Below are 16,083 nucleotides of genomic sequence, written 5' to 3' on the forward strand. Positions count from 1 at the left end.
GTTTGAGACCATTGTTTCTTGTCTGATTCTCATTCAATGTAAAAATTTGGTCACTTTTGATGTTGTCAATTCCCTTTAGAATTTTAAAGACCTGTATCAAGTCACCTCTGAGTCTACACTTTTTTAGGGAAAACAGATTCATATGTTTTAGTCGATTTTTGTATGATTTATTTTTGATATTTGGAATCAGTTTTGTGGCTCGCCGTTGTACTTTTTCCAGTCTGTCAATGTCTTTAATGAGATTCGGTGACCATACGGAAACAGCATATTCCAAATGTGGACGAACTAACGATTTATATAGCTTGTTAATGAGTGATGGACTTTTGAAATAAAAAGATCGCGCAATGAGTCCCAGAATCTTATTTGCTTTCTCAGAGGCTGAAATACACTGCTTGGATGATTTGAGGTCGTTACTTATAATTACGCCGAGATCTTTTTCACTATCCACTTTTGTTAACGAATTTCCAAATAACTTGTAATCGTACTTACTGTTATTTTTACCTATGTGCATTACCTTGCATTTACTTGTGTTAAATTTCATTAGCCACTTTTCAGACCATTGCTGTAATAAAATATGGAAAATCTTTTAACAGATTGTGTCAGTGTGCAAGCAGAAACGGGAGTGCTGTGTTTGGAACACGGACAGCTGCAAGAAAGTGTTTCAAATTGTCATTCCAACAAACGGTGTCAAGTACAAATTTTTCAGGGCAAAGTAAGTTTTTCATGTCACATGCCAAAATTACAGGTTTTAGCTTTTGTTATCCTGGTTATACTGTTAGAACCTTAGGTATATAATAGAATCTAGCTAGGACCAGTGATGGAAACCTGCAGGTCTTTTTGAAACGAGTGCCAGGAAGAATTATTTCCCCGATGTTTGTCTTTGAATCCCGTCAACATTCTCACCTCCGTTTAGAGGTGTAGCCCAAAGAGTCGGGCGCTAGGCCCAGAGTATCTCGTTGTCAGCTTCAGATATCTTTCCTTCACTATTTCATGTAAAGAGAAATGACAAATAGTATCTACTCCCATGTTCTTCCTCTTGCCAGTCAGTGACATAAAAATATTTCATCGTTGATATAGCACAGATATCAGGCCAACCTTTCTTCCTGGACAGATTTATAGGAGGGCCCAGTGACTGTTTCCAACCACTGTGGGGTTGTGGGTTTCCAGTTGGTGAAACTCGGACAACAATTGTTATTATTATTATTAAAAAAAATTGAGGGGGGAGGTCGCTGATTAAGTGAAGCTGCCTTGCTATGGATGTACTGTGTATTGCTACATTGCTTCTGACCCAAGGCAGTCAGCAGGATACAGGGATGACCTATCATCCATAAGGAGCTAAGATGAGAAGGGGGAGAGGGTGGTGGATGGAGGTGGAATGGGTGGAAGTAGGTACATACCTTTGACTTGACCATCTTCCTTATAAGAGGGAAAAAGCTCTTGGTATGTAGATGGAGTATTTTCTTGTGTTTGTTCAATTAGTACCAGTATATAAACCTTTCATGATGCTGCTGCATTGTGGGTTTTGTTTTGATGAGTATTAGGTTATTTTATCTATGTTAAGATACAGAACCTTGACTGAAGATATTCTCGTTAGCGGAGACCCTCTTCATTTTAAGTCTTGACTCCGTGAAATCACTTGGTATGTATTGGAACAAATTTGACAAAGGAAGCTAATATGTTGAAGGAATAAGAATGATCTATAATTGAGGTAGCCAAGTCAAAAGGCATATACCCACTCCCACCCATTCCATTTCAAGTCTTGAAAGCATGAAATCACTTAGTATGTATTAGAACAAATTTGATGAAGAAAGCTCGTATATTGAATGAATGACAATGATATCTAGATAAAAATGTTTTTAGATAAACATTAGTTCTATTTCTAATATGTAGCTATTTTCACAGATATGGAACAGTTGAGAACATGAAGAGCAAATCCAGGCTCTTCACCATCAGTAATCCTCTAGGCAGCTCCAAGCCACCAGCACTAGTGGGCAAGTGGTGTGGTAGAACCTATACTCTAGAAAAGACAGCTCCTCTGAAGGGCACTTTGTCGTCACTAGCAGTTAGCGATAATGGACGCTATGTAGCCACTGGTACAATGGATGGAACAGTCTACATAATCATTGCCTTCAGTCTACAGGTGGGTCACATAGACACAAACTTATGGGATGATTAAGTCTATAATAAATGCTGGTATTTACCTGACATTGTCATTTATGAGTTAAGGGATTCCTGACCCCCAGAAGGGTGCTCTTCCTCCTTGTAGGCTACCTTGCATAAATGGTGGTCTTCAGCTCGACCATGGTATAAAATTACACATTTCAGTTGAGTTCTTGTTTTATTTATTTACTCACATAGCCCTTTAGCAAGCACTGGTTAGCCAGTAGAAAGAAACCCTAATCACAGTATACACCCAACTTGTAAGAACCACACTTGTCACACCTTCACAGTATGGTAACCAACCATCAAGAAAACAACAATCTATATACATATACCAAGGACTTTTTTCCCCCCTAACAAGGGAGGTAGCCAAAGTAAAAAGGCATAATTCCATTCCCACCCATTTCATCCCCACCCACTTCACTTGCATTCACCACCCCTCCCTCCCTCTTTTCTTGGCTCCTAGATGACTGGTCAACCTTGCATCTTTCCCACTGCCCTTGGTCAGAAACAATATGACAAGACACGGCACATCCACAGCAAGGCTGCTGCTTTTAATCAGTAACTCCTCTCCCCATCCCCTCGTACAGAAAAAGATAAGATGAGGGAGAACTCTCTTTGGGCTGCATCAAAATTTATCTATATATTAAGGTTTTTTCCCCCTTACAGGGGAGGTAGCCAAGCCAAGAGGCAAGAACCCACTCTATTCTCATCTGCCACCCTACACTAAAATCACCACAATAGAACATCTACACTTGCCATACTCAGCCAGTGGGTAGGAGACAGTGATGATCCTTCATCCACAAGGATCTAAGATGAGAGGGGAAACAATGGTGGTGGGCGGGAATGAGTGCATGCCTTTTGACATGACTACCTCCCTTACAAGGGAGAAGAAGCCCTTGTTATATAGATAGACAGGTAGAAAAAACCCTTTCCCCCTTTTAAGTGGGGAGAGGATGGCTGGGTCAAAGCATGCACCCACCCTACAAAGAAACAATTTGTTGGCTACTTCCCTTGTGAGGTTCATCCCTCTCCCCGTCACATTGCTTAGTTCAGAAGCCATTCAGTAAGACACAGTACTTCTGTGCAGCAGGCTCTGACATCCAGAGCTGGTTCACCCCCCATTGTTTCATAATATGGTGATCCCCTCCCCCAATATCCACTTCAGAAATGTATGGGGTAGACAAGAACATCCCTTCTGGTTGTCATTTCCTCGTCCATTTACAACCACTCTCCATTTCTTCCTCTCCTCTGCACTCTGTCTTCCCTGCTCAACAGACATTCCACTTTGAGCTAAGGCCCCCTTCACCCCATCTATCCATCTCATTCTTGGGGCTCTGGCACTTGGCCCTCAAGCCAAAAAATTCATAAATCAATCTCAAATCATCTCATTCTTGGTTCTTCTGGTTGAGTTTACTCGTTCTACTTCTGTTTTTCGCACACTTTCTGTTAGCCTTTCTTCACTTGTTCTTTTTATATTCCTAAACCATCTTGGCATTCTTTGATCAATCCTATCTACCTTTCCTCTTTCCCCCTTAATAGGCTCGAGTTCTAAACTCAGAATTCCCTAGAAGTCAACCCTTCCTGTAAATCAATCACAAGATGGGTATGCCTGTATTTAGATCATCACCCACACTTAACACATACAAAATGCCCAAGATACAACCACTACCCTGTTCATTTGATATTGTTAAGATGATTTGGTTCACCACTTGCATGGACTGTACTAATGATGTAAAGGCTGAATATAGTCTTTCTAAAAACTAAACTTTACTTTATTTTAATTTTTCAGACATTACGAGTCATAGAAGGTGCACATAACTTATTTGTTACTGGATTAGATTGGTTACCCACCAACGACTCTGATGCTCAGATGGTCACAGGCTTCTCAGATGCATCTGTTCTTTCTGTATCTTGTGACAATACACTAAAAATCCATCATGTTCCAAAGCAGGGTGAGTAGATAATGATACCCAGTTAAAGTGAAAGAATATTGTGATATATATACATACATACATATACCAAGGCTTTTTCCCCCGTACCAGGGAGGTAGCCAAAAAGGAAAAGGCATAAAATCATTCCCACCCATTCCATCCCTGAATACACTCCACACCCCTCCACCCTCCCTCTTATCTTAGCACCTCCTGGATGACGGGTCATCCCTGCACCTTGTCCACTGCCCTGAGAAATCCCTGTATATTATATATATATATATATCTTTACTTTTTAGAAAAAGTAAAGATATATATATATATATATATAATATACAGGGGTTTCTCAATTTATGCGTGTTTAGAATATGCGATTTTGGAATCACACGAGGTAAAAACCTAGTAATTTTTTCATATTACACAAATTATTTAGAATAGCATGATGTAAAAAATCGAGTAAGCAATAGTAAAACTTAACTGTTCACTTTATGCGATTTTGACATTACGCAATTCCTTCAGGAACATATCCCTCACATAAATTGAGAAATTCCAGTATATATATATATATATATATATATATATATATATATATACATATAAATATATATATATATGTATATATATATATATATATATATATACATATATATATATATACATATATATGTATATATATATATATATATATATATCCAGGAGGTGCTAAGATAAGAGGGAGGGTGAAGGGGAGTGGAGTGTATTTAGGGATGGAATGGGTGGGAATGATTTTATGCCATTTTCTTTTTGGCTACCTCCCTTGAAAGGGGAAAAAAGCCTTGGTATATGTATGAGAGCAGGGTTGTTGTTGTTGTCATTCCCTAGACTGTCCGAGCAGTTCCGTTTCCCCAAGGAATGCCACAGCCGAAACTGGGTTTTCCCACAAATCCTTGATAGAGTGTATGTTGTGTTGTTTGCGTGCAAGATTGTGTATAATGCAGTCTTCCATTATGTGTTGTATGGTATGGGGTCAAGTGTTACATCTTGGGCAGCTGTTCACAATACGGTCATCCAGCCTCTTCTGGTGGCTTAGAAGTGCTGGGTGGTGGCCACACCGCAGTCTGGCCAAGTGGACTCTGTCCTTTCGTGGGAGAGAGGATTCAGAAGGGTGGATATCGGGGTGTGGCATGCAGCAGTGTGTTGTCTTTCAGTGTGTTAATGGAGTGGTGAGTGATATGATTATGAATATTATGAATATGTTTTGAGAGCAGGGTTGAAAGGGAAGCTGATGGATGAGGCTGAGATTATTGGGTGGTATGGACACATGGAAGGAATGCATGAAAAAAGATTAGCAGAAGAGGTGTGGAAGGTAGACATGGATGGAGTGAACTTGAGGGAACAACTATGGATGAAATGGATAGATGGGGTGAGAGGGGCTTTGAGCAAGAGGGAAGTGTCTGTTGAGCATTGAAGAGAGAGGGCAGGGGATAGGGGTGAGTGGAGGGTGGTTGTGTGTGGATGATATTTTGACAGAGCCTAAAGGGATTTCTTCCCATCTTCTCTATTTTCTACTTGAGGGGATGGGAAGGGGGGGTTGCTGTGTAATTGAAGCATCCCTGCTGTGGATGTGTTGTGTCTTGCTGCATTGTGTCTGACCCAGGCAATGGAAGAGACAGGGATAACCCTTCATCCACGAGGAGTTAAGGTAAGAGGGAAAGAAGGGTGGTGGATGGGAGTGGGTGTGTGCCCTTTGACATGGCTACCTCCCTGGTAAGAGGGATGATGATGATGACGTTCCCTAAACTGTCTGGCCAAACAGTCCTGTCTCCCAGAGAAATGGCATGGCTGAAATGGGGTTTTCCCCTAAATCCCTTAAAGAGTACGAGTACATGTTGTGTTATTGGTGAGCTTAATTGTGTACAGTGCAATCTTCCATAATATGTTAAATAGTATGGGGGTGAAGTGTTACATCCTTGGTATATAGAAAGATAGATGTATGTATGGTAATGGAAACATGAGATCCTGGAAGGACCTTTATTAGAAGACTAGCACTCCACTCGACTATCTTTGACCTGTCTCTCTTGAGTGTTGATGTAATGATCTGCTGGTGGTTTGACTGGCCCTAAGTCTACTGGTCATCAACTTCATCTAGTGATATTATCTACTCTATGATTCCTCTTCCTCTTCATGGTTGATCCTGTCATCTGACTGGAAACTGCCTTTGTTCTCTGTGGGTTAGTGTTTTGCCATTGGTTTGATTTGGGTGGCTTGTCAGGCAGATACTAGAAAGGACCAATAGCAAGACCAGGTGGTGTCATTAGGTGAAGTCTATGATGAACTGATTTGAGGGCAAGTTATACCAACAGAAAACCATAACACCTGCTTTTGAGAAAGACACAAGTAGAAACCAATTGAGTGGTGTGCTGCTACACTAATAAAGCTCTTCCAGAATCCAGTTTCCCATTCCTGATCTTCTCATACCTGTCTGTACAAAGTTTACATATTATTTTGATAGGGTAGCACTGATATTTTACTCTTCCTTTTTGGCTACCTCCCTTGTAAGGGGGAAAAATCCTTGGTATATGTATGTATAGCACTGATATTATAATTAACATTTTCTTTTCTTTTGTCATTTCCAGAGATGATACAGGTGTGGGTGGTGGCATTGGCAACATTCGTCGTTTTATTTTTCGCATTCTCCTTGGCCAGCTATTTAGGGTTATAAATCGATAACTAGTCTTGTTGCTACTTTGTATGAGTTGCAAATGAACAAAGGTGATGTTTATAAGAATGACACTGCAATGTTAAATGTTGTCAATCCTTATGAAGTTATATATGTTCGGTTTAGTTCAGCTGATGTATTTGTGTATTGTATGCCAGTCAGAAAGCTTGTATCAGTGATGGTAGGCTGCATAAGATGAAGGAACCTTGTACCATTTATCATTATTATACTGTGTAGTTGAAAGGGTATGTATAAATATATTTATTAAGTCCTGTATTCATAAAACAGACCAAATTCAGGTTGTGCTCATCATTAATTTATATGTAAACTTGTTCAGCATAGTGGCATACATTATTTTTTATTTTTATTTATTTATTTATTATTTTTTTTCGTAATGTGAGATAGTTTGAGTTGGAGTAAGGACAGACGAATAACCTACAGCCCCACAGCAGCTAGCAGTGGTTCATGGGCCCTTTATAGATCTCTCTGGGAGGAAACTTTGTACAGTTGTGTGTCTGCTTTTGTTTCACTGGCTAACAGAAAGAGAAGGAAGAGCGGTCACTAGATGTCAAATCTTATGTAATAATGTAGGTAAGAATTGAATTTGATAGGTGAGATCTTTGTCTCCTTTGCGGATGCACCTCTGTATGCAGGTAAGGGTATTGATGGGTTTTGAAGGTAGTAGGGAGATAGTTCAGTCTGATGTCCATTTTGCAGGATCGCCACTGACAGGTGTCTGTCACTGATCCTATGGACAGATTTTATTACTCCTATTATGCAAGACAGTATTCCACAGTGGGAGAGATGCAACCCACTTTTAGCTAACTGAAAATAAAACTGAACACAAAACTCCACAACTGAAAATAACATCTGGTATTGTCCTGGAGAAAATCTCAGAAGTACATCACAGAACTGAAGGAGTCGTTTAGCCTGTTCACAGAAGTTAACAAGTACTCCAGTCAATCAGGCTCAAGGTTATAGTAGGTCCAAATCTAAGTAAGAATTTATGTATAGTTTTGAATTGTTTACAATGCAATTTTTTTTTTCTTGGGTTTGTGTCGGTTAGGATATTGTTGTGTGGTGTACAGTTGCCACAGGTAATATCATAACCCCAGAGCATGGAGGGATAGGGAATATGACACTTTTGAATATACACATTGAATCTGTAAAGGAATCTTGTCTTTAGTCAGTGTTTTGTATTTAGTAACACTAGAGTGGCTATGTACTTTTTGCTGACTACATTTTTGAGTTTCAGTATTTCCTGTGTCTTAACAGGTATATTTTCTAGTTGGAGTATATTTATTATGATTCTGCTGAGGAATCAAAAAGATGAAATTATGCTGTGCATGGCCAATATTTGGTACTTTTGTTGTTGTTTATTCTTTGAATGTTTTAGTTTTGGTATTTGAAAAAGGAAAATCATATTTTTTCATTGTGTTCACAAAGATTATTAAAAGAAAAATGCTCACATTTCTTCACATCTTTCAGCTGTTCTTCTACCACCTTGCGTTTTTCTTCATTTTCACTTCTTTCTTTTAATCATCTCTGCCACCATACCATTGCTCATCTCTTCCCATGGTATTTGCCTTCTCTCTACTTTATACATTATACCTTTTCATTCCAATCTGAGAGGATGGAGGAGCTAGCTGTGGATCATGTTGGCTGAAAGCATCTTGTAGTGGTCAAGACCCTCACTGGATCTATAGTTGTGAGGAGAATAAATGAATGTTATCATTCCTCTCTACTATTATCCACTCTTCATCCTCTCTAACTGGTTCTTATGCCTTCTAACATATATTAACTTGGTTTTCATGTTTAAGACCATATAACCCTGTATCTATTGTAATGTGCAATGCCATGAATCGAGTTATGCTTCATTGAAGTCAAACTACTTTATAAGAAATTATTATATATAGAACAGTTTTCTAGTAATGGTAATCATAAATCTTTGTTATTATTGCTGTGCATGGTGGCATATGCTATCATGATGCAAACAAAACCCGGTAGAGAGCCATCATTGTTTCTGTGAAAAGTTCCAGAATATTCCTTTATTTTCAATCACCAAAAGATAATAACAATAATTGTTGCCTCAGGTTTCTTCGACTTGAATCCTGCAGCCCCACAATAGCTGCCAATGGTCCCCAGACCCTCTCATTGAATTTCTGGAAAGAAATGTTGGACTGTTGTCTATGCTCCATGAGTGTGGGACTGCTTATGTATCATCAGCTTATAGTAATAGGAAGGGCAGGGGAACAGATACCCGCTGTAAGCTCTCCTTGTATCACATGGTGGAGGAAATAATCGGTGTTGATAGAGAAGGATCTAGGGTCTTCCAGAGGCCAAGTCTGCACCTTTGAATTTAGGTGATGATGACAGGTTTTGAAGATGGATGACAGGGAGCAAAGTCTCTCTTGACATATGTCTTGCAGATACCCATGGTCCCCATCAACACTAGATAATTAGAAAAGGATTCCTTCCACACAATCTCAAACACGTATGAGGGGGAGATCAGTAATTCTCAAAGTACAATGGGAAGTTTTCAGAAGTGGATTCTAGTACTTTGAATGGAAAGTCATCTACGTCTTCTGAGGAAGATGGTAGGTGCATACTCAAGAAGTTCTTATATACTTATCTTGTACTCTGGAATATAACTTTTTAGAGCCATACTATGTATTTGTCCATCACCAGACATTTGTGGAAGTTAATAAAGAACTTGGTCTTGATAATCAAGATATCACTTGCAGACTTTGGTATCTATTACCAACCTTAGGTTAATCTCTTTGCAACAGAGGGGTCATATCCAGCTGAACAAAGTAACCTTGTGGTAGCCAGGATGTCACTTAGTATGGAGGTGGTTGCAATTACAAAATGGGTCTTGTTACTTTAGGATGTTGGTTAGGAATTCTAATCATCTCTAGCCACAACACATCTTCACCTTATTGTTGGGTGTTGAATATACAACATGTTTGATATTGCTGACATGGCTTGCTCTACAGATATTCTTTTGGCTTCTGATATTAGCTGATGGGTGGTCCACAATATGAAAGCCTTGAGAAAAGAAAATTTTCTTGTCCAAGTTTATCCCTTGAGCTAAGAAAGAAAGTCCAATGTTAGGCAGCAGGAGAGAGTTTGTGTTGAAGTGTTAGGGACACTGCCTTCACCATTATAGAGCAGAATCTTCTCATTGTAGTTTTACAGGCCCATTTTACCTCCTGTTTCTTGCCTTGATATTCTCTGAAAGCAAATATACAACCCTCTAACAAATAGTAATGGTTTATGGGCCCTCCCATAGAGCTCTCTGGGAAGAAACATCAGGTATATATGCATTGAGCACCTGTGAGGAGAAAAGGGGAGTCACTGGTTCTTGGTTTTTCTTGTATTAATGAGTAATGGATTATTACTGTTATGGTCAGTAGTTTACCAGCACTTCTGTCTTTATGGACAGTCTTGTGCTGTCATCCTATGTTACCTTATGATTCAGGTATTGGTCTTGTTAGTTGGGTGTTTACAGTTTGCTTTAGAGTCCTGTTTTTCCCTGGAACGTGTGGAGGGATGCTTGAGCTATTGGCATTTTATCTCCCAATATTTGTAGTGTGGTTGTCGGCTGAGGGCATACATTAAAGAAGAAGTGGTTGTTGCAGGGAGCTGTGTGAACGAGACATTCTATTACTGTATGTTGTACCGAGAGGTGGGAACTCAACAATGGCAGGTGGGAAGGTTGTTTCTTGTCACGAGTTAGTCATGTGTGAGGCAGGAATCTCCTGTACTTAGGTGTGCAAGTGCCATTTCAAAATGTCAATTATGTTAATGTGAGGACAGTCATGGATGTATGTGGGCTGTGACTATTTGTAGATGGTTTGTTTCCAGTATCTTGGCCATATGTTTAACATTGGTGAGCAAAGGACTGGATAGTAGTGTTACTGGCAATGGACTGGAAGTGTCAAAAGGGGTGGATGTCACTTTCCAGGCACCCTGTTAGCTCATTCATGGTTAGGAATGCTAACATTAGATGGTACTTAGCAGAAATGTATATATTTCAAGAGGGTAAAGATTCAGATGATTCACAAGTGGATATTTATGGATCAAAGGCTGGCAGGAGTTAATGGTAGAAATTGCTTGTTGGGTACTTCATAATTCAAGGATGATTGCATATGATGTAAAAGGAAGAGTTGTGGATAATGTATACAGTGGCAAAGATGGCAAAGAGTTCACTGGTGTAGACTGAGGCAATGGGTGGGAAGGATCCACATTTAGTATCTGTTGGGGAATCTACTACTTAACCCACTTTAATTACAATGGGAGCCGATGTTGATGAATGAATGGGATAATTGGGAGATAGATTCCAGTTTACAATGTTTTTATGATGATGGATAATGGATGGATTGAGGATGAGGGTGGCTCAGGTGTGACAGGAATATCTTAATTACGTAGCCAGGGGGCTTGGCTAGAAAGTATTTTGTTGACTATATCCAGTGTGGATAACAGGTCTGGTGTTCTCTTGCCATGTGGATGGGCATTATACGGGTGTTTGTCTAATTCTTGATGGGTCATAGTCTTTAACAGGTGGGAGATGGGGTTGGTAGGGGTACTCTTGATGCATCACAGATATTTTAGTGCTCTCGGGGAGCAGAGGATATTTGTGATTACAAAATAAAAAGCGATGATAAATTAATGAAATATATCTAGAGACCTTGTACAGTAAGTCTTCCTTATACAGTAATTCTTTATCTGGTAAATTCACAGTTACGGTATTTGGTAATTACTACCCTTGATTTTATTTACGGTAAGAAAAATTCACAGATACAGTATCCGCTTGTGTTTTGTTTACACCATACCGTAGCGCCACCACGCTGTGCGGCCACCAACAATCAGTCTCTTCCCACGTTCGGTATACGGTAATTTCAATTTGTGGTACGGTTTTCAGGAACGCATATGTACTGTATAACAAGGACTTACCGTACCCAGTTCAAGAGCAAGTGCCAGACCGTCAGGGTTGCATCATCTAGTAGAGGTGAGGGTGTTGATGGGCTTTAGAGGTGTGTGCATCTGAAGTTGTAAACCTTCTACTGCGCAGAATTTTCTTAGGTGAGAAATGAAGAGGTGAGGAGGAGAACAGGGGTGGAAAGGGAGTTGGGAGATAGGGTTGATGAAAGAGTATTGGAATGGTTTGGACACATGGAAAGAATGAGTGAAGAAAGATTAGTAAAAGAGGTGTGGAAGGCAGAGATGGAAGGAAAGAACATGAGAGTTTGACCTAGGATGAGATGGATGGATGGGGGTAAAAGGGACATTGGGAAAGTGGGGAATGTCTGTTGAGGAAGGACAGGAGAGGACAGAAGACGGGTGAATGGAGAAGGGTTGTGTATAGATTATGCTATGATGCATGAGGGGGAGTGGGTGGGGAATGGGGAGTGAGGGAGTATGTATGAGAAATAAATTGACACAGCCCAAAGGGATTTCTCCCCGTCTTCTCCTTTTCTAAATGAGGGGATGGAGGGGGGGGGGTTGCTGAATTAATGAAGCAGCCTTGCTGTGTCTTGTAACACTGCTTCTGACTCGGGGCATTGGACAAGATGCAGGGATGACCTGTCATCCAGGAGGTGCCAAGATAAGATGGAGGGAAGAGGGTAGAGGGGAGTGGAGTATGTAGGGGATGGAATGGGTGGGAGTGGTTTCTATGCCTTTGTTTTTTGGCTACCTCCCATGTAAGGGGGAAGAAAGCCTTTGGTATATGTATGTATGAATAAAATTACCTGTTGGCAGCCAGAACAGAAATCCAAAGTCTTTGTAGCAGTGAAAGGGTTAATCAGGAGAGGTTTAAACCTTTCTAATGTGAAGAGGTTTCCTTCACCTAAATAAAATTATCTAGGGGCAATCCAAACAAATGTAAGACCTCAATAGCCATGGTGGGGTTTATGTTAACTCCACAGGACCACCATCTGCATGGCAACCATTAAAAGTCCTCGTCCATCATAAGTGACTACTTGTTATGTTTTGTTTTGACAAAAAACAAGTGTGATCTTGTCCACAAGGATAGAAATGCTGGTAAAATGTCAACAATAATAATAATAATAATAAAAGAGAGCCATGCATAGAAGAGGTGCCAGTCTTAAGGGGTATGACTTTCATACTATCACAATCATATCATTAAGGGTTTTGAAAAAGGAGTACAGTGAGACAAAAATATTTTCCCATGTTTGTCCAAAGATAGATTAAACATGGTGAAACATTATGAGAATTGGCTAGCAATGGCTAGCCGATTCTCACATTGTTTCACCATGTTTAATTTTTTTTACAAACCTCGGGATAGTTTTCTTTCACTGTACATGTACAGGATATCTTTAGTGGAGAAAAGAAACAAACATATCTTCTATTTATTTACCAATATAGTGCAAAATGGCTGTTATCCACAGAAGCAAGGTATTCATCAAACCACCAATCCTTAACCATTTCAACAGGGTGGCATACTCCATATATTTTGTTATGGGTAATGCTAAAGTACAGTAATCCCTCCCATATGCGAATTGCCATCACTACATAAGGTATGGGAAATGTATACCACTTTTATTCCTTCAAAATGAAATATTTATCACTGGAGTGGCAGAGTGGAGACTAGGGTAGGGAATGTTTTCCCCGTGAATCCAGATACTCCCCCTTATCCAAACATTTTGAACCCCAATTAGTTCGGATAGTGGGAGGGATTGCTGTAATATGTTTGGATGAGTGGGGTTTCCGACAGAGGAGGGTATTCTTCAGTCTTAGATTACATCGTCTGAATAAAATTGTCTGGCACCACCGAAAATGAATCTGATCAAGAATTCCATCAGATGGGAAGCATTAGCTTGTGTGTGGAATGCTAACGCCCTCATGAATCTTGTTGAAGCTGGTGCCATATGATTTTTTACAGCTGGGAGGAATTCCCACTCCTTAAAGGGTTAAGAGAATGAACAACTGTCCAATACAGTACTTGGTGAGTATAGCTTACTTGTAGACAGTCAGATTTGTACATTACATCCTACAGCTACATAAGTATTGCATTATAAAAATGCTGAATAAAATGTAAAAAATAAAGCAAATATATTTTACTTCATCCTTTCTTTCTAAAATCCTAGGAGGCTGTTGCTGGTTACCTGAAGGATGCAGATCTACGAGAGAGACCAGGAGCAACAGATTGATTGATCAACTACCCATCCAGCCAATATTCTATCCATAAATTTCCTAAAGTTTGCCTGTTGAAGAATCTGGTTTCTAGATATTTTGTATGCATGATCACCCTGTTTATTTTAACCATTCTAACCAGGCAGTAATTTCCAGCACATTTTTTAATTTTTTATTTTAATGCACTGGTTTTAGAGACTTATGAGGTTGATTTCCTATGATATCTTGCCACTGTGGGTAGGTTAGAAAAATTATATCTTCTCATTACAAGAAAGGATTGACAAAGATCACTATGTTCTGAACTATGGAAGTTGTTGTTCAATTTGAAAGAAAATAAGGAAATTAAGAATATATATATTATATAATTTTTATTTAATGATTTCATTTATTTATTTATTCTATTTTTTGAGAGGGGGGGGCAGGGCAATGCCAGATACATAAAGTCAGAGGAAACAGTTGAATAAAAATGTATGATGCATAAAGCCAGAGGAAACAGTTAAACTATGGAAGAAGTTGACCAAATTTAAAGAAAAGAAGAAAAGATCAGTGCCTCATATTTTTTTTTTTTTTTTTTTGTGAGGGTAGGGCAATAACAGATACATAAAGTCAGTGAAAACAGTTGAATAAAAACACATGAATGAATTTAAAGCCAAATGTGGCAAATGACGATAAGGAGATGAGAACCTATGAATATAGGAGTGGCTATAGAAACCGTTTTATCTACATTGCTTTCTCTTGTGGTTCTCTCTCTATCTGCTTACCTAATATCAGTTAACTCACCTGGTTAATGGAGAAATGAAACTTTTTCAGTCGAGTCCCTCACTAATTGCATTCTATCTCATACACCATCTAAATGAACTCTCAACACCTTTGATCCATTTTGAGTTCTTCAGTTTGTGTATGGGTTAGGTCACATCAGTTCCAAAATTAAATTTCCCATAAAAATTTCATAGTATATTTCCAAAAGATTTTTCTGCCCTTGACAAACCTACGGTAATATGTGGTATACCATGTGGAGACGTACAGGATTCATAAATATTATAAAGTCATCCCCTTACATTTACTAAAGTACGATATTTACACTTTTTAATCACAGAAAATGGCTCTTCGACAGCGTCCCTCGCAACGTTCATAGCAACCAAAGTTGTACTGTGACCAATCCAGTATTTCAGTTAGTGGACCTTGCGGTAAGACTCTTTTAAGGTGTTCTTTGTTGGTTGGCAGAAATTGAAGCATCTGTAATAGTCATCCGTAGAAACACACAAGATAGGCATAGAATTCCTATCAAGTGAAATGTGACAACATTGAGATTATTGAAGCACACACATGTAATATACGCATGTAGACATCCTAAGTGGAAATTATCCACATATAAAAAAGGGAATAGGGAAACCTTACCCAATTCTAAGACTAGTTTCCCAGACAAGTGGCTAGATTATTATTTATTAGATATTATTATTATTAATATATATTCGAAGCACCAACAACACAAAATGTAAACGAAAACCAGTTTCAAGAGAATTATAGAATTAGGAGATTTTAAATATAAAGCTTTGTGACGTTTTAAAACAAAACTAACACAATACAGAGGAGAAATGTTTGTGAAAAAATATAGATAAATAAAATTAAGCTTTATGGACACACACAGAGACGGGACCCGACGCGTGTAACTCTTGCCATAGTCAAATAAATACAATTAAGTGCATAGGCAAACATTGTGTGTTAATAACTGACAGATGGAGTCGGATGTCCGGAATACAACGAGTGTAGCTATATTCCTGTGTGTTGCAATCAGGTAATTTATACATTTCTTAGGTAAACAGACACATTGTGTATGTGTGTAGACATTTTCTTTTTTTATCACGAGCAACTGGCTGCGCCCGACCCCGCTACACAAGGTCTCGGACCTTCGGGCGAGCTCGCTTCGCTCGCAGGCGCCTTCAGCCAATCCGTCACCACTCTTTCAGCCAATCAGGTGCCGGAGGGGACGTATCCCCTTCAGAGATTTCCGGCTTCCGGTCCGATTTAGATCGATTTCAACCGTGTTTTTTTCCATTAATATATAGATTACAGGGATCGCAGGGCAGCGCGGAAGTGTCATGTCTCGGGAGACGCTCTGCTTTACGCTGAACGGTC

General features: G+C 39.3%; 1 protein-coding gene across 1 annotated transcript in view; it reads left to right on the plus strand.

The window, feature by feature from the left end:
- The window catches only part of LOC143022946 (guanine nucleotide-exchange factor SEC12), a 30,992-nt gene extending 18,206 nt beyond the window's left edge, over positions 1-12,786 (plus strand). The window contains exons 5-8 of the mRNA XM_076181366.1: positions 594-712; positions 1,903-2,140; positions 3,953-4,115; positions 6,707-12,786. Of these exons, the coding sequence (XP_076037481.1) occupies positions 594-712; positions 1,903-2,140; positions 3,953-4,115; positions 6,707-6,792 (606 nt within the window). The 3' untranslated portion in view covers positions 6,793-12,786. The remainder of the gene's footprint in view (positions 1-593; positions 713-1,902; positions 2,141-3,952; positions 4,116-6,706) is intronic.
- The last annotated feature ends 3,297 nt before the right edge of the window (positions 12,787-16,083 follow it).

Source organism: Oratosquilla oratoria, unplaced genomic scaffold (genome assembly GCF_046742065.1).
Source record: "Oratosquilla oratoria isolate Oo_2021 unplaced genomic scaffold, ASM4674206v1 SCAFFOLD239, whole genome shotgun sequence".
In the NCBI taxonomy this organism is placed as follows: Eukaryota; Metazoa; Arthropoda; class Malacostraca; order Stomatopoda; family Squillidae; genus Oratosquilla; species Oratosquilla oratoria.